This window comes from Meleagris gallopavo, chromosome 9 (genome assembly GCF_905368555.1).
Source record: "Meleagris gallopavo chromosome 9, MGAL_WU_HG_1.1, whole genome shotgun sequence".
NCBI classification, from domain to species: domain Eukaryota; kingdom Metazoa; phylum Chordata; class Aves; order Galliformes; family Phasianidae; genus Meleagris; species Meleagris gallopavo.
Window position 1 is genome coordinate 3,295,690 of NC_139412.1, and position 17,473 is coordinate 3,313,162.

Below are 17,473 nucleotides of genomic sequence, written 5' to 3' on the forward strand. Positions count from 1 at the left end.
GCTTGCACATCATTTCTGCTCCTCAAACCCATTCCTGATCTCCGTTGTGCTGAATTTTGTTCACTGAGTCAGCAGGTAAAATATGTTTTAGCAAGGCTGATATGATTGATCCCTGCTTGGTAGGAGCCACTTGCACAACTGTGAGTTGGATTTTTGTAGGGCGAGATACAGCTGTTTTTGGAGCTTGAACTAACTATACATCACTGTGTGTCTGCTAATTTTGTCCATTGGTTTCCTCTGCAGTGGGATACGCTTGGGTCCCGTTGCTGAAGGATGGACGGATTGTCACCCTGGAACGGCATTTGCCTGTTTCATCCAACCTTCCACCTGGCTACCTGGGTCTTGGGGACACAGAGTCACGAAGGGTAGGGAAGACATTAAAAAATGGGCTTAAACATAAAGGGAAAAGGAAAGCTGAGCTTCTGCTGCCCCCGCAGTTTCTGGGCTTGTGCTTGTGCGTGGCTGGAAAGATCATCACAGAAGTGTAGCCCTCAAAACTGGTGTGTTTTGTGATAGGTTGGATTGGGCTGTTGCACATGGTGCACAGCAGGAGAGTGGACGTGTTCTGTGAGCATGTTCTCATGTCACTGGGGGTCCCCATTCCACCTCAAGCTTACCTTCTCACCCCTTGTCTGCCCGCACACAACCACCTTCTTCCCACAGTCTGAAGCCAAGTGCATGAATGTTGTCTGTTCACAGCAGTCCAGCGTGGATGCAAAGTGGGTGGATGGAGCAAAGCCACTCTTTAAAGTCAGAATCCACTTGGACTCAACCATTTACACCCAGGTAGGTTGGGCATGTTATCTGTGTAGACTTTTAACACAAAAGCAGAGGAAGGATTTGCTGTATCTCTGCTGCTTCTCTGCTGTTTGCAGAGCAGTGCTGTGATACTTCTCTAGCAGCAGGTCTGGGATTCATTGCCTGGGTTTTCTGCTTTGTCAGGGTGTGATGAGACAGTTGTGCGAGTGAATGAGCACTGGGAGGTGCTGGTGTTATGTTGGCTAGAGGCTCTGTAACTGGCAGGACAAGGGAAACATTTGAATGAATGAACTGCTTCAATGGCATGGAAAGGAAAATAACTGGTGGAGATGAAAGATTTCCCCCAAACATTAGGCTGTTCATTGCCATACGAAAAAGAAGTTTTCTGACTACAGCAGACACTTGTCACAAGAAAACCAGATTCCTCATTTCCCTTTGAAACCAGTTTAGGCTGTTTAACCTAGTCCTTAAGTGTTCTGCTGACTTTCAGTGGTGATGGACTTCCCTAAGCTTCATGTGACGTGCAGCAAAGATTCCTAGCAGATGCTCCAGGGCACTGCCTGTCTGCACTGCCCATAGGGAAATGCCCTTGGCAGGGCTTGATGTCCTGTGCTGGATGTGATCAGCTGCATTTACGTTCACTGCAACTTGTTTTCAGCATAATCTAAACCTGTTCTAAAGTCTTACTGATTTTGTACAGCATGTTATCTCCACTTCCCTTCAAAATACATTCCCAGATCCTTTTCGGGATTAAGTAACCCAGTAATTAACTTTATCCTGGGAGGAGGAGGGAGAAGAATGGGGAAGCAATGGCAATCATTAAGAGTTGCAGCAGTGCTGTAGTCCTGGGGGGGTGGCAGCTGGGGACCAAAAAGTGCCAGTGATAATGACAGGGAGCTTGCTATGGACATGGTCTGTCAGCTGCGGATCTGTGGAGTTTCAAATGTAAGCTAGAAAGCAGGGACTGACAAAGACTGAGGCTGCAGCACTGAACTTGCTTTTCATCTTTTCCAGGACATGCACTTGCACAAATTCTTCCAGTACTGCCAGCTGGTTCAGGCAGGTGTGAAGGAAGTCCCTGGAGAGCTTGTTAAATACCTGAAGGTGAACAATGCCTGTCAGTGAGCTTTATGTTTTTCTGCATCATCAGTAAATACCTGGAGCCCTATTCTGTAGGAACACACACTTGGGCAGTGCTGGGATCGGTTGTGCAAGATCCTCACCTTTTCTTACTGACACGACCTTCTGCTGTCTGTGTGCTGCTTCCTGCTACCTTTCCCAGGAGATGAAACAAGTCAGCATCACCCAGCAGTGCTCATGGCACAGCCTCCTCAAGGAGGAGCAAACTTGAATGCTCCCCCCCAGCTGCCCTACATCCAATTGAAACTTTTAAAACTGTAGCACGATTCCTCTCTTTCAGGAATAAATCCATTCAAATCAGGACTTTTTTCAGGCCGAAAAAGATCAGTGAGATTGCAGCTTGGTGAAGTTTCACCATAGATGGGCTGTGACCCCAGACCCAGCTTTTCAGCACTCACTGCAGCATGAGTAAGGGCACTGGAGAGAGTCCAGCAAGGCTTTTGAAGGGGCTGTGTTCCTTGGCTCTTCAGCATCCTTGCTTCCTTCCAAGCTTCCTGTGTTTGAGATTGCTGTTGTAGCAACAGCTCCACTTCCAGTGGTGGGGATTTATCATCACGGAGTTACTGGGTGTGTTTCACACAGTGTACAAATACCCTAACCAAAAATATAGCGGATTTGGGAGCCAAGCATTAAAAGAGCAGTTGCTTTGACCTCACTGCAGTCTGCAGACAGGGAGACATTTCCTTACTGACCACAAGTGGGAGCTTCTTACTTCTGCGACATCAGTAATTTCAGTAATTTAAATATTTACATACAGATTTAAGACTTAGATTTGCAGTTTAAAAACTGAAAATGAAACACATCATCTTTTCTGGACTCATATCATGATACTCAGGCAAAAGAGGGCTATGTGATGGGTGAATGGTGCATGCACCAGATGATCCTGACCTTCACCAGATCTTAAATCCCACTTCCAATAGTAAGCTGTGACCTCTAGAGAAAGGTCTCACTGCAAGCTATTGGGTATCAGATCTTTGTAAAGGCATTTGGGAAAATGGGACTTCATCCCATCAAGTAGCAAGAAGAGTTGGCAGCAAAACTTCAGCCTTAAGTTCTGGGTCATTGGGGTCAGCTTATAGCATGTGATTTCTAATTAAGTCACAGCTGCCTTGGCACATCTTAGAGGAAGATTAATACCTGCCAGGAGTGATTCACGCTGCTCCCTGAGGGCACGCAGCCGGGATCCATCAGTTGGAAGCAGGCAGTGAGCACTGCTTGGGATCCAAGTCCCCCTGTCCTCTGGCAGTCTGATGTCCACACCCCAAAGCATTTTCTGATGCCTGTTGTATTGCCCCAGAAATATCTGTGGACTATAAATATTTGACATCTGCAAATTGTTGAACTAAAAGTGTCTGTGTTTTGAACATTTGTTTTAGTGTTTGCACGCCATGGAGATCCAAGTAATGATTCAGTTTCTACCTGTAATTCTTATGCAACTATTTAGAGTCCTTACAAATGTGACCCAGGAAGATGAAGTAGCTGTCAACTGCACCATGTGAGTATCTGGTAAACCATCTGTCTTTGGTTACAAATGCAAAGCCACAAATTACAGTGCAAGGCGAGGTGGTTTCCCAGTACAGGGTGCTAAGTGGCAGTGCTGGCTGTCCACTGCTGCCTGTTGGAGTGGTTGTGCACCAAAGCACCCGGATGGCACGTCCAGGTGGCACAGGGTAGTGTGGGGTCTGGGAGCTGCCTGAGGGAAATGTGTGATCTTATAGATAACTGCTGAGAAGGAGTGGTGGGGACAGCGAGGAGGTGAGGGGACAAACCTGGGAGCAGGGATTGGATGAATTGATTGATTTATTTGTGGCTCAGAGGCTTCACTGCAGAAGTTTCAGGCCAGTAGGGTGTTGTGCAGTGCTGCTCGGCAGTGCCTGCAGCCCCCAGAGGGCAGTGCTGCCTTGTGCCCTGCTGCTGCTCCCAGAGGAGCACGAGCTGCCAGAGCACTTTTCTGTCCCACCTGAGATCCCTGTGCATGTAAACTGATGGGTGCATTAAACACATACGCTTCCACCATACTGCAGAGCAGAGGGGGATGCTGCATACCACTCCATGGAGGTCTTGCTTCAACTCCAGGTCACGTGCAGCCAAAAGCATTTCCCTCCAGTGAAACTAAAAGCCAGAGACTGAGCCCTGGGTCCCCAAGGATGAAGGGCCCATTGTAGTCTCAGTCCTGTGACATGGGCTGTAAGGACTCCTATTGTGAGGAACACTCTCCCATTCTGCTAAGGACAGAGGACACCTCCTGGCTGATCCGTTCCCGCGTGTCCCTCCACCAATTTTTTCAAAGCTTTCCAGTTTGTCAGTAGCTCTCCGTTAATGACAACAGTTTTCCTATCCAGGATTTCAGAGTGGAATTTCAAAAGCCGCCGTATCTGATAAACGGCTTGTAAACTCTGTGGTTTGACTCGTGGGGTCTGTGACAGTGTGCAATAGTTTGTTGTTCTCTCTGACCTGGACTGGAATGTAAAGCTCTGATATTGGCTTGGGAAACCAGGCATTTGCTGCCTTCATCAGCTGCCTGGAGTGCATCCAGAGGGCTGGCATGTTCTCCAGGGGCTGTGTGTCCCCAGTGAATTGCCAGACTACAGCTTGAAAATAATCCAGAGCGTGTAACTACGAGCTAGAGAGGATACCTATCCTAGTTCAGTAAAAAAGAGCTTTCAGAATTAGTAAATCTGGAGGTTCAGGAGGAGTATAGGGTTTGGGGGTTCAGAGTATAACAACCATAGAGAATTTTTCCCCACTTCTCTGAACAGATTTTGAGTTGTTGTTTGATTTTTTGTTTTGTTTGTTTGCATAGTTTTTTTTTTAATTATTATTTATTTGATGTAGTGCTGCAGCTGTAATAGTCACTCATACCATTATTAAGACAGGGCTCATGATGAGGCGAAACTCAGTATGCCATGAAGCATAGAGTGTGGATGAATCTGCAGCATGTGCAGTAGGCAAAAATGGGTTTGTTCTCCATGTAGCTGCTGTGAAGATGCAGCTACTGTTGGGCAACGCCAGCCAAAGAGAACTGGCTGAGAGCAGATGAACTGCATATTTTTGTTTTTGACTTACCTAACCCCTGAGTGTTGTTCAGGTGCCCAATGCTCACTGCAATATGGGTGTAAGTAGCTGCAGGCTTTCATGTTGGCATGCATAAAGAGTAGGATGTGTCCCCCGCAGGGAATCCTCCACCTCCTTGTGCAGGGAGCATTGAGCACTGAAGGCAGCAGGGCTGGATGACACCAAGAGAAGAGGCTTTGGATGCTCAGCACTCAATGCTCAGTGGGGAGGCTGAGCTATAGCAAGAATGGTGCAGCCACACGAGCTGTGAGGGACCCTGGTCTGCAAATTGGCTGAAAAAGCAGTGGTGAGGCTTTTGGGTGGAGCAGGATAGGGCACACGTGGTGTCTGCTTTTGCGTGTGGGAGGAACTTGCCCTCATGTTGCGTGCTGAACACATTTCTCCCCAGGGTTCTTCTGCACATCGTGTCCAAGTGCCATGAAGAAGGCCTAGACCACTACTTGCGCTCCTTCATAAAGGTCAGTCACGGCTCGCTGCTCCATGCAGCTCCGTGCTGGAGCAGGCACACTGCTGACACTGTCCTTCTTGCCTCCCAGTACGTCTTCCGAGCTGAGAAACCCAGTGTGACACAGGCAAAGATGACCCATGAAATCCTGGTCCTTTCCATGGCCACGATCTTGAAGCAATCAGCAGATTTTCTCGCCATCAATAAACTGCTCAAGGTGAAGTACAGGCAGTGCTTGGTTGCTTGAGGTGGAAGGGAAGAAAATGGGACCTGATACAAAGCCCAGTATTCCCACCCAGGAGCAAAGCTACCAGGATGGCTCCTTGTATCTTTGTACATGAAGTTCTCCCCTTACAACAAAGACAAATTCCCATGTGTTAAGTCTCATGGCCAGCCATAAGCAAGGGCTTTTCATTTTGCCAGTTTTACCTCTTTTCTTCAAGCCAGATAGGGGAGGAAAATTGAGCTGCTGCCCTCTGGGCATGGCTGGCCCCCCAAACTCTGCTGACTCCTTGCAGGCTGTTGTGGGGTGCAGAGGGGTTGGAGCTGTTCCTACCCCAGGTAGCAAAGTGTGCTTCCAGGTGCCTTCCCACGCTGAGCTGGCTGCTGAGCACAGCCATGCTTTCAAAATGCCATCTGAATGCAAACTTTCCCTCCCACACTGCTTTTTCCCCACACAGCGTGTTCGATCCTGTTGAGAAAAGTAATAGTATTTTTCATTTGTTCCAGTACTCGTGGTTTTTCTTTGAAGCACTGGCGAAGTCCATGGCAATATACTTACTGGAGGAAAACAAAATCAAGGTAAAAATGAATCTGTTCAATGCTGCATTACAGAACCACCACAAACAAACTCTCCTGTGAATTTTTTCACCCAACACTTTTGCTTTCAGCTGCCCAGGGCCCAGCGGTTCCCAGACTCCTACCAGCACGCCCTTCACTCACTGTTGCTTGCCATCATCCCTCATGTGACCATACGCTATAATGAAATCCCCGAAGAATCCCGAAATGCCAATTTTAGCTTGGCTAACTTCCTGAAGGTCAGCAGTTTCTTTCATTCTCCCAGGCTTTAATCAGAATTATATGTGTATAGAAATAAGTAGCAAACAAACATGCGTGTCTGTACTGCCTCATCCCTTATGTTTCTTGGGTGATAAAAACTTCAGGGAGTTTCCTTCTTCCCTAGGAAAGGCTCTTTATCTTTCTGATGGACTGTGGCACTCAATATGCTATCTAGGGTTTTCAATCCTGCCTAGCAACTGTTCAAAACCTGGGATGAAATACACATGTTCTCATTTTACACATTTCTGTTGTCTGCTGGAGATTTAAGGGAGGTTGTCTAAATAATCTTGGAAAAATGGGAGCAAGCAATTTTGGAAAGTCAGCAGCAGTCTGGAAGGTCAAATCTGGCTGCTGGTGGGGTGGTGGCATGGAGATGATTTAGGGTGATTGCTTTTTCTTTTAATGATCGGTGACGTTCCACTATCTCTTCTGCAGCGCTGTTTGACCTTTATGGACAGAGGGTTTGTTTTTAACCTGATCAATGATTACATTTCTGGATTCAGCCCTAAAGACCCTAAGGTAAGTAGTACATTTCTTGGAAGTTTGTATCTGTTTGCATCAATCAAAGCTCTGTAGTGATAATTTCATACCATGAAATTTTTGCCATTAATTACAGAGTTGCACTGAGTGCTGTTTAGATTCCCCAGTCTTTGTGCAAGAAACACAACTAGAAGCAAATAAGCCAAACTGAAAACATACTTTGCGTTTGTTCGGTTTTATTTATTTGTTTTCTCAGCTGCTGGTTGAATACAAGTTTGAATTTCTTCAAACCATTTGCAATCATGAGCACTACATTCCTCTGAACTTACCGATGACCTTTTCCAAACCCAAGCTGCAGAGAGCTCAAGGTATGTCTTTTCTCAAGGGATTGGTTAGAAAGCTATGGTTTGTCCTTCTCGATGGCTTCAGAGCAGGCATAACTCAGTTTAGTGTCAAGGAAAGTATGCTCAGTTTAGCCTGTCTGATGTTAACCTCAAGAGAAGATGTTGGTCTGGCAGTGTTACCTTAGTCAGAATGGTCTGCAATCAGTCTGTACTGTATTTCCTACATTTAAGTTTGCAAAGGATTAACAATATCCAAAAGAAGTTGCCCCTCTTTCAGTAAGTACAGATTGTGCAAGTCTAATCCTTTCTACCCACAACTGTCAGCATTAGAAGGGTGTCCCATCAGCCAGAGTCACAGCAAACGGAGATACAGAAGAACAGACTGCATTCACTGCTCTGCTGTCAGCTCTCTTTGTGGCTTTCTGCTTTCAGTCTGAACAACAGTAGGGCTGTGCTCAAGCCTGGGCTGAACACAGCCAGCACAAGTCTTGAGTCTGTGCCAATCCTCAGTGCATACCATGCTTATACAGTGGCATCATGCACACCCAGCCTGTTCTCACTGTCACACCACACCTCCTCCTCTCCTGGTGTTGTTCTCTGCAGGGCAAACGAGGTTTGCAAGTGCCTAAACTGAGGTGTCGTGCAAATCTGGATGGCTGCAGCCATGCAGCCACTGTGTTGAGTGCAGGACACACCTCAAGGGCCCCCTGAGGTTTCTATAGACAGAGCTTTATGCTCTCTGGGTAATGGTTTCTCACCTGTGCTTGATAAATACAGTGCAGATTGCCAGCTCTGGATGCAAGCAGCCTGGCCAAGTACCACAGAGGAAAGTGAGGTTTGGAATTCCCCATGGGAAAGCCCTGTGGATTTATTTTGGTGGAGGTAAGGGAATGGCTGGGTGTGCCCCCAGGTGCAGCCATGCAAACCTTAGAGGGGTTACCTTTGCACCCAGGTAGCAAAAGCAGCAATAACTCTCAGGTTTCCTTTATTCTGGTATGTCTCTCTGAGACGTTGCTCTGAGCTTCCTCTGGGCCAGCTGCTGATCTCTTACATCACTTTGGCTACTTGACTGGCATAGTTTAACAAGTTGCACTGCTAGAAATGGCTGAGATAGAGAAAAGCACACAACCATGGTGCCTCTCCTCTGCTTGTTAGCATCGTGTGAACACAAGGGTGCTCTTCCTTGGTTAACATTCACCTTTGTGTTTGCCAATGGTGAAACTGAAAAGCTGTAGGAGCAGCTCATCTTTCCTCTGTGTTACTGTGACTAGGACCTGCCAGTTGAGGTTTTGTTTTTAAAATATCCTTAGGTATTTGTGCTCGAGCAAAGAACCCATGAGATTGCCAGGAGTTGGAAGTTAAGCAAGTGCCTTGGGAAAAACATTAAAACATGCTGTCCAATTTCTCCAAGCCTGGAGAAATTTTACTTACTCCTGCTTACTTTTGCTGTCTTTATATTTGTGCCTTTTCTTTTTACATGCAAATTAGATATTTGCATGTGCTGTGGAGCAGTAGGTGGGTCCAACTTGGATGACTGAGTCCTCTAATGTCCAATTAAATTAAATATTCAGTCTCCAGTCAATTAGCTTGTATCCAACTAATGAAGTAACCATGATGTGTGACACTTAGGCATTTGCTAACATGACTAACAGTGAAAGCTAGATAATGCTCCAGATTGCTTTCTCTTTCCTCTGAATCAGATTTTCACAAGCCAGTAAGGGCAACTTATGAATCAGCCAACAATCTGAAAGTATTTTTTGTATGGAACAGTGGTGTTGGAGCCCTTTGGCTGGGACTTCCAAAGCTGTGTGTGTGCACCACAGAAAAGCTTTCACGCCTGTGGGCTTTTCAAAAACATATCGGAGCTGAGCACACGGGGTTTGTACCATCTGGGGGAGGAGCACACAGCTCTGAGGTTATCCCTCTGGGAGGCTCAGAGCTGTAATGCAACAGTCAAACAGTGCCTGCTGAGGCTCTGATTAGGGATACGGGCTGCCTGAAAGAGATAATGGTGGGTGTCAAGGCAAGGTCATCCGTAGCAGCCTGAGTGCACATGCAACCCGCACTGAAATCTGTGTCTCTTTTCCGCTGCATTATCTGGGCAAGCCAGTGACAATGATGCCTTACCCTTGTTGCAGCCACCCCTTTGATCACAGCATAGATACAGCCCGAATCTGCGTGAGATGCAGAGTGCAAGTCAGTTCGCCAGGATGGTTAGGTACTGAGCTGCCCTTCTCCATGGAGTGGTGCTTGGTGTCTGCTGGCAGGGAGCTAAAGGAGCCTCACAGCTCCTGGCACACAGCTCCCTGGAACCCTGCCCTGCTTCCTGAGTCCTACAGTGTGGCTGTATAAACTGCTGGAGGTCACTTGGCACCTCGTTTGCATCCCTCACTCCAGCAGTGTTTGCCTCTGCTCCGCACTCTGACCCTGATGATAGCACGCGGTTCTTGGAGCTGTGCTGCCTTTCCCTGTTTCATCCATCTCTGACTTTACAACTGGTCCTCAGAGCACTGAGATTTGCAAAGCTTTGCGCTGCATAAATCCTTCATTTAGCTGCTGCTGAGGTGGTGAGGGCTGGAGTTAATGCCTCGTCTGAACTGGGAGATGACAAATTCTTTCATATTACTTTGTGGTTGAAAAAGCTGTCATCGATTCAGGCTTCATTAAAAGATCACTGCACTGTAGGAGAGAGTGAGATGGACCCTACCCATGAACTGTTGTGGCTTACTTGACAGTTCTGTCTCAGTCTGAATAGATCTTTGGAACAGTTCCCTTAACCATTGCTTTGCTGTTTCTTTCAGATGTAAATCTTGAATACAGTTTAACTGATGAGTATTGCAGGCATCATTTCCTGGTGGGGATGCTTCTCAGAGAAACCTCTGTTGCCTTGCAGGACAACTATGATATCAGATATATGGCCATCACAGTCTTAAAAAATCTCTTGATAAAGCATGCCTTCGACAACAGATACCAGCACAAGGTCAGGCTTATTTTCTTGGCTTTTAAACGTAAAGGTCTTGAATTTTATAGAAAAACATCAGCTTTAGATTTTGTATGATGCACTGAGGGTGTTCTCATTACCGTTCAGGGAACCGTTTTGAGTTACAGTTATAACATTAGAGGAATAGCTTTGAGAAATGGTCTAGGAATACAAATAATGTGGCGTGATAACTGCAGAGCTCTTATCCATGCTGAGTATTTACATAATAAAGTTTACATAATAAAGCCTCGAGCCATTAAAGGACTTGAAAGTGTCCTTAGCCAAGAGGCTGTTCAAAGTTAATCAAAGTCAGTGGTCTTCTGGACTTGGACTTAAATTAATATCCTGCGTTAATGTACTATAATTAGGAAGCAGGACTGATCTCTGTTACAAGTCAGCTGCATGTTCTGCCAATTAGTGAGCCAGAAGAGAGGATCTGTGGATTCTCACGAGATGCTGGATTTCCGCTGGGGAGTTTTCAGCTTCCTTTGGTCAGTGGCTCAGCATGTGGTATTGCTGAGAGCTCGGAGATGGGCTGGTTTTCTTTCTCGATGCTGATCCCTGCTGAAACATATGTCCTTGAAAGTACTGAGCTACCAGCACAGACACTACGTGTCCTTGCTGTAGGCTGTAAACATGCCTCTGTTAAGAGTTTAGCTCTTAAAATTGCTCCTAGTTTGCTACATTCAGGATTTTACTTTGGAATATGGATAGCATCCTGGACACAAAGGGTGGGGGACGTGACCCAAATGCACCAGGGACTCCTGCCTCTCTGCATGGACTGGAGGCAGCTCCTCTCCCTTCTCTGGACTTTCAGCAGCATAACTGGAAGGGCTGAGTGGGAGGTGGTCTTGTTTCTCTCTGCACCACGAATCCCCAGTGACTCGCACAGCCTGGAACAAACCACAACACGTGGTTGCTGCACAGACTTGGTGAAACAGGAGAGGTTTGCCAACTCTCTGTCACAGCTGGGTCAGAGGCAGCCTGTTTCGGCTCTTCTGGATGTTTGAAAGCCCTCATGCTAATTCAGAAACTGTTTGCTTCATCAGCATGCAGCAGCTCCCTGCCTTCTCAAAAACGCCACGTGTCTTAAAACTGCCCTGCTGAATTCTGGTATGTGTCCTGCTCTGGGCTGCATGGCCAGAAGGCTGCATGGAGCCAGGGCAGGATGCTCAGCTGGCGTCCGGGAAACCAGCCTCGTTGCAGGCAGCAGATGCTGCTGCAGTTTCACTCCAGCTAAGGAAACCTCATCTTCATCAATGGTTGAGAGAGGGTTTGCTGAGCCCATGGGCATTATCAAGGTTTCTCATATCTTTTGTCATACGGAATCAGAAGAAAATGTTGGGTGCTTGTATCAAAACAACACAGCCCTTAGATATCTTTTTCTGTCAACTCCAGGATAATCATTTTTTAACAAGAAAAGAATTGGTTGTCAGAGAACCATGATTTAGAAAAGGCCAAATAGACTGCTCTTGATTATTTCAAAACTTTATAAACAATCTGTATCAGTTAATTCAAGTTTTTAAGTTAATTCCTTCCTCCAAACTATTTTAACTAGAAGTGTTTGCTACGGAGAATTCCCAACTGGAAGCAATAGACAGCACCTCTCAAGAAGCAAATGTTTTTATTTCATTACTGCCGGGTTTTGCACTTCAAAATGGAGCTGTGAATTGCCAGTTAAAGAGTTAGGAAATCCGGGATTGTGTGTCAAGAACTCTGGCCCCCAGTGCAAGGAAGGCATGGAGCTTTTGGAGTGGGTCCAAAGGAAGCCATGATGATGCTCAGAGGACTGAAGCAACTCTCCTCTGGAGAAAGGCTGAAGGATCTGGACTTGCTCAGCCAGGAGAAGAATCCACAGAGACCTCACTGCAGCCTTCCAGCACTGAAAGGAGCTTTTGAGCAGAGAGGAACTGACTTTTTACATGGTCTGACAGTGACAGGACAAGGAATGATTTTAAACTAAAAGAGGGAAAATTTAGGTGAAAAGTTAGGAGGAAATTGTTCACTCAGAGGGTGGTGAGGCCTTGGCACTGCCCAGAGCTGTGGGTGCTCCATCCCTGGAGGTGCCTGAGGCCATGCATGGGGCTCTGGGCATCCTGAGCTGGTGCCTGGTTCAGTGGATGGCAACCAACCCATGCCAGAAGGGTTGAAACTAGATGATCTTTAAGGTCCCATCCAACCTAAGTCATTCTATGATTCATTCTATGATTCTATGATTTGTTTGCCATGCTTCCCGTACGACTGGGAATGCCATTCAGCCCCCGAAATCCCTCATTTCCCAGAGCTCACTGCTGGAAGGGTAATACCCACTGGTGGCATCTACACATTTTGGCTGAAGAATTTCCTTTTTTCACTTTGTGGAAACCCTGAGCTCTTACCTCTGTTCCTCTCCCCTTTTGCAGAACCAGCAGGCCAAAATCGTCCAGCTCTACTTGCCGCTGCTGGGGCTGCTGCTGGAAAACATCCAGCGCGTGGCCGGCCGCGACGTGCTCATCTCCTGCACAGCTGCCTCCAGCCCTGTGAGTACAGCCCAGCGGCCCAAATGGGCTTCTTTTTCTTCCTTCCATCCAGTAATGTGCTTGTTTATTTTGCTTGACCTTTCTCCTGTGACGGTTCTCTACCTGCTGCGTTGCTGTTTTCTTTGCTGTTGTATTCCTCTATGGCATGCATCGTGCTGTGCAGAGAGGTAAGTCCCTCCAAATGCAATGAGCTAGAACAGGACTCAGTTCCCGTCTGCCTCCTAGATGGGCTCAGGCTTGCAGATGAGGCTTCCCAGTTTGTTTAGGGCAAAGCAACAACAGGGGAAAAAAAAAAAAAAAAAAAAGTCCGAATAAAAACAACATCAAATCAAGTGATGAAAAATGAAAGGCAACAACCTGCCATCGCTTCCTCTAACGTGCCTTGCTGTTCTCTGTACTACTCCCCAGGGCATTTGTTTCCTTATTAAGGATGTAAGCAATTTTCACCTGCGTTTTAAAAGCTGCTCTAATTTTCTTTTTTATTCCATTATTCTCTTCTATAAAAGAATAGGTGCTATCTCCTGTTGGTCACAAAAACCTCCTATTGCTTTACAGGCATCCAGGGATGAATTCATCTGCAATTTTGCATCCCCCTCAAACAGATCCAGCCTGATTGCGGACAAAGATTCAGGTAAATTAACTGTTCTAAAATTCTACTCTTGCTTTTATTTTCAATGCAACTACCACCAGTCCTTGGCAGTGTGATATGTTGAGGAGTGTGAGTGCAAACCGCATCATTTGGGGTCTGTGGTGTTTTTTTTTTTTCAGCAGCACTTCCAAATGGCCATGGGATGAAGCGAGAGGACTCAAAAGGATCCCTGAACTCAGAGGGGGCAACTGGTTCCCCGGATCAGAGTGAAAATGTAACGTATCTGGGGTTAGAAAGGACAGTGCTCAGTGCTGTGCGCAGGCTGTTAGCTAAGGGGGACAAAAAACAATTGGTAACAATGAAAAAACAGCTTGTAATTACCAGGGAGACCTCATTGTGGCCTTCCAATATTGGAAAGGAGCATATGAACAGGAGGGGGTGCACCTGTTTACAAGGGTGGATAGTGATAGGACAAGGGGAATGGTTTTAAATTGAGACAGGGGAGGTTTAGGTTACATATTAGGAGGAAGTTTTTCACACAGAGAGTGTTGAGGCACTGGAACAGGTTGCCCAAGGAGGCTGTGGATGCCCCATCCCTGCAGGCATTCAAGGCCAGGCTGGATGTGGCTCTGGGCAGCCTGGGCTGCTGGTTGGTGACCTGCACATAGCAGGGGGTTGGGACTGGATGATCATTGTGGTCCTTTTCAACCCAGGCCATTCTGTGATTCATTCTATGATTCTATGAAATGCCTCAGTTTGGAAACAAACAGATTCATCTTAGCAGAAGCTGGGCTTACTGGTCTGGTATGCTTTCCCTCTTTAAAAGTCTCTGAGACAAAAATGTAAGTGTTGGCAAATTATTTATGAATGGCAAAATCCATGAGGAAATGCTCTGCTCCCACGGTGCATGTATCCACACACAGATGTGTTCTCTGTGCTGGGACAGGGCTGAGCCCGGTCAGCATACACTGAGTGGTTTTCACACACACAGCTGGGAGTCAAAGCACAATGATGTGAGAGTTGGTGACTGCTGACGTGGGAGATGAGATATTGGTAGGAAAATTAGCACAGTCATAAACTTGCAGAAGGTGACAGCACAAAGAGGTCCGACTGCAGCATCCAGATGGTGTGTGCTCCCCTTGTTGGCAGATCGCACGCATGGAAATCGGTATTTGTGCAGACCAGCTCCTGGTTTGCCTTCAGGTGCTCTCCAGATGTGTTGGGTTGGCACGAATCCTTGCTACAGCTTTAAAAACATTGGCCCTTCCAAGGAGCAAAGCAAAGCAATGCTTATCCGGACTCCTGCTGACTGTGTCCTGACATGCTCAGGAGAGGTGGGGCTCCCCCGCAAGAATCACAAGGCTACAAAACCAAGCACAGCCAATCGCCTGAGCATCACACTGCAGAGCTCAGGGCATGTGCTTCCACCCTGCTGGCAGCAACACCTGGCTGGGTTTGCAGAAAACATTTGGCTTTCAGCTCACCTCATCCCCACAGCCAGGTACACTCGTCCGTATCCTTGAAGGTATATTTTTCAAAGTAGTAGAAAATAGCTTCTCTGTCAATGTATATCACTTCCTCAAAGCCCTGTAAGACCAATGCACTGTGAAGGAGCACAGCTCTAAGGCTCTGTATGGGAGCAAACACTGTTTATTGCAGTTCTGTTGGAGTGTGTGCTCTCTGGACAATTTGGCATGGTCGGCAGCACAGTTCTGGCCATAGCACTGTATCTGCAGCCCTAATCTGAATGTTTAATTCTGTGTTCTTATGACTCACGTCCATAGCCTGTCCCAGAATAAACAACACATATGATCTGCGGGTCAGTTTCCAAACATATGAGGCACAGCTTTAAGAGAAGCATCCTCCTTAGAGCTTAACTGTATCCGTTTGTCAGAGGATATGACTAGGGCAAGCACAGAGAATGCCAAACGACGTGATGCATCTTTAAAAGTCCCCTCTTTCCCACCACAGAATGCACAAGCCTTCCTTTCCCTCAGACACTGACAACAGAAGACTTTCTCTTCTGTTTGCCTAACTCACGAAAGAGGAGGGGAAAAAAATAAAAGGCACTCCCAAAACTCAGGAGGAGAAAACAAAATGGCTCTTTGCTTAAGTGGAAAGTTCCTGTTTCTTTAGTTACTGACATTTTGGTTTGATGCATACACATTTAACAAAAAGATTCTTGCTTTAAACCGTGAAAGTGAATGAATTTTGTTTGGCAAAAACTTCAAAAACGTCACAGAGCTCAGATGCTGTAGCGAGCAGGAGCAGCAGCAAGGCTGCCATGCATTTTGCTAGATAAGGCATCCTTCTCTGCCCAGACATTTGTTTGCTGGGCAAAGAAAGCTTTGGCTGGATTTCCAGACTGCCTATCCCTAGATGGGAATTGTCCAAGGCATGTCCTATGAGGTGCTATTGGGGACGGGAGGAGCGCTGGTGCATCTGGCACATGCCAGATTTGTTGTGTCTGTGCTCAAGCACAGCCCAGATACCCATGGCCACTGGGCCTCTACGTGACATTCCTGTCCCATTAGATCCGTAGGAGCTCCACGAGGAGCAGCGTGTCTCACTGCAGCCGCCTGGACCAGTTTGAGATCCGCACGCTCCTGATGTGCTACCTCTACATTGTGAAGATGATCTCTGAAGGTTGGTGGCTCTTGCTCCTTATGGGATGTACCAGAGGGCAGCCAGAAAGACAAGAGACCGTCGTGAGCTGCTTGGGTCTATAAGGTCCCTTTTCTATTAAAAGAGAAGAATCTCAATGTATTTCTTTCTCTCTCTCAGATACGCTTTTAGCCTACTGGAACAAATTCTCACCTCAAGAGCTGATCAACGTCCTTGTGCTTCTGGAGTGAGTATCACGAGGCTGCAGTTCAAACCCTGCACCTCTGTGCTGGCAGCAAGGAGGAAGGAGTGAGTGCAGCTACCTCTCAGGACACACAGAGCCCTGCAGAGCCCTAGAGGTGTCCGGCCAGGGTGTGGTGAGGTGGCACAGCAGCAGATAGCTGGGGAGTCAGCAGAGCACCAGGGAGTTCAGAAGCAAGGGTCTGAGGTCTTGCAACGCATGAATATAGACCCCAAACTCTCATGTGTGGAGGAGTGTGCCTACAGACAAGGATTGGGATGACTTAAAATGTTCTGATTGTTCCTGATCTGCAGAATCTGTAACGTTTTTCTTTCTTTTTTTTTTTTTTCCAGAGTGTGTTTATTTCACTTCAGATATGTGGGGAAGAGAAATATCGCCAGGTACTGTGCTCTTCCATCCGGGGTTGGGGGCCCTCCCCACACTCCCTGCTGCAGCTTGGGCAGGAAGGGAGCACTCACACCCACACTGGGCAAACCCTAGCAGGCAGGAAGTCTGTGGGGCCACGCTGGGACTCATCTCAGTGCCATGCAATGAGTAGAGTCCTCTCCTTGTAGCACCCTTCCCTTTCCTTCCCCTCTAGCTCTTGCACAAGACCCCCAGCCCCAGGCACTTTTGGCTGCCTGTGCAGGTTTGCAGTGTACCCTGCAGCTGGCTGCAGGTGAGAGCCCTATAAGCAGCAGCTCTGGTGTTCTTAGCTCGAAGGCAATCTGAAGCAGGAGGGAGTAGTTCAGTCAGTATTGGGATGAGCCACATAGCGCATGAGAGGGAGGCCAGGTCTCCAGGCAGGTGCCTCGAGTGTCATAGAATCACAGAATGGCTGAGGTTGGAAGGGACCTTAAGGGTCATTGAGCTCCAAACCCCTGCTGTGGGCTGGGTGCCCCCCCACCAGGTCAGGCTGCCCAGAGCCCCATCTTGGCCTTGGGCACCTCCAGGGATGGGGCATCCACAGCATCTCTAGCCAGTAGAGTCAGTGCCTGGTGAGTGTCTGTGCCCTCTGAGTAAAGAATTTCTTCCTAACATCTATCCTAAGTTTCCCCTCTTTTTCTTTTAGTTTAAAACCATTTTCCCTTATCTTATCACTGATAGACTCTGTTAGAAAAAGTGCTTATAAGCTCTCCTCAAGTACTGAAAGGCCACAGTGAGGTCTCCCTGGAGCCTCCTCATCTCCAAGCTAAACAAACCTAGTTCCCTCAACCCTTCATCATAAGAGAGGTGCT

The 17,473-nt window shown here is 47.1% G+C and overlaps 1 protein-coding gene across 5 annotated transcripts in view; it reads left to right on the forward strand.

The window, feature by feature from the left end:
- DOCK11 (dedicator of cytokinesis 11) overlaps positions 1 to 17,473 on the forward strand; it is a 70,780-nt gene that overhangs the window by 30,693 nt on the left and 22,614 nt on the right. For 2 of the 5 annotated variants that reach the window (XM_010715181.2, XM_085230412.1), the window contains exons 21-37: positions 244 to 365; positions 700 to 786; positions 1,774 to 1,863; positions 3,276 to 3,394; positions 5,363 to 5,432; positions 5,511 to 5,636; positions 6,149 to 6,220; positions 6,310 to 6,456; positions 6,914 to 6,997; positions 7,215 to 7,326; positions 10,104 to 10,282; positions 12,685 to 12,801; positions 13,357 to 13,432; positions 13,570 to 13,664; positions 15,925 to 16,036; positions 16,175 to 16,241; positions 16,589 to 16,636. In XM_010715181.2, the coding sequence (XP_010713483.2) occupies positions 244 to 365; positions 700 to 786; positions 1,774 to 1,863; positions 3,276 to 3,394; positions 5,363 to 5,432; positions 5,511 to 5,636; positions 6,149 to 6,220; positions 6,310 to 6,456; positions 6,914 to 6,997; positions 7,215 to 7,326; positions 10,104 to 10,282; positions 12,685 to 12,801; positions 13,357 to 13,432; positions 13,570 to 13,664; positions 15,925 to 16,036; positions 16,175 to 16,241; positions 16,589 to 16,636 (1,723 nt within the window). Of the gene's footprint in view, positions 1 to 243; positions 366 to 699; positions 787 to 1,773; positions 1,864 to 3,275; positions 3,395 to 5,362; positions 5,433 to 5,510; positions 5,637 to 6,148; positions 6,221 to 6,309; positions 6,457 to 6,913; positions 6,998 to 7,214; positions 7,327 to 10,103; positions 10,283 to 12,684; positions 12,802 to 13,356; positions 13,433 to 13,569; positions 13,665 to 15,924; positions 16,037 to 16,174; positions 16,242 to 16,588; positions 16,637 to 16,836; positions 16,915 to 17,473 lie in introns of all 5 variants that reach the window. The other 3 variants (XM_085230413.1, XM_085230411.1, XM_010715182.2) reach the window with 3 other exon arrangements.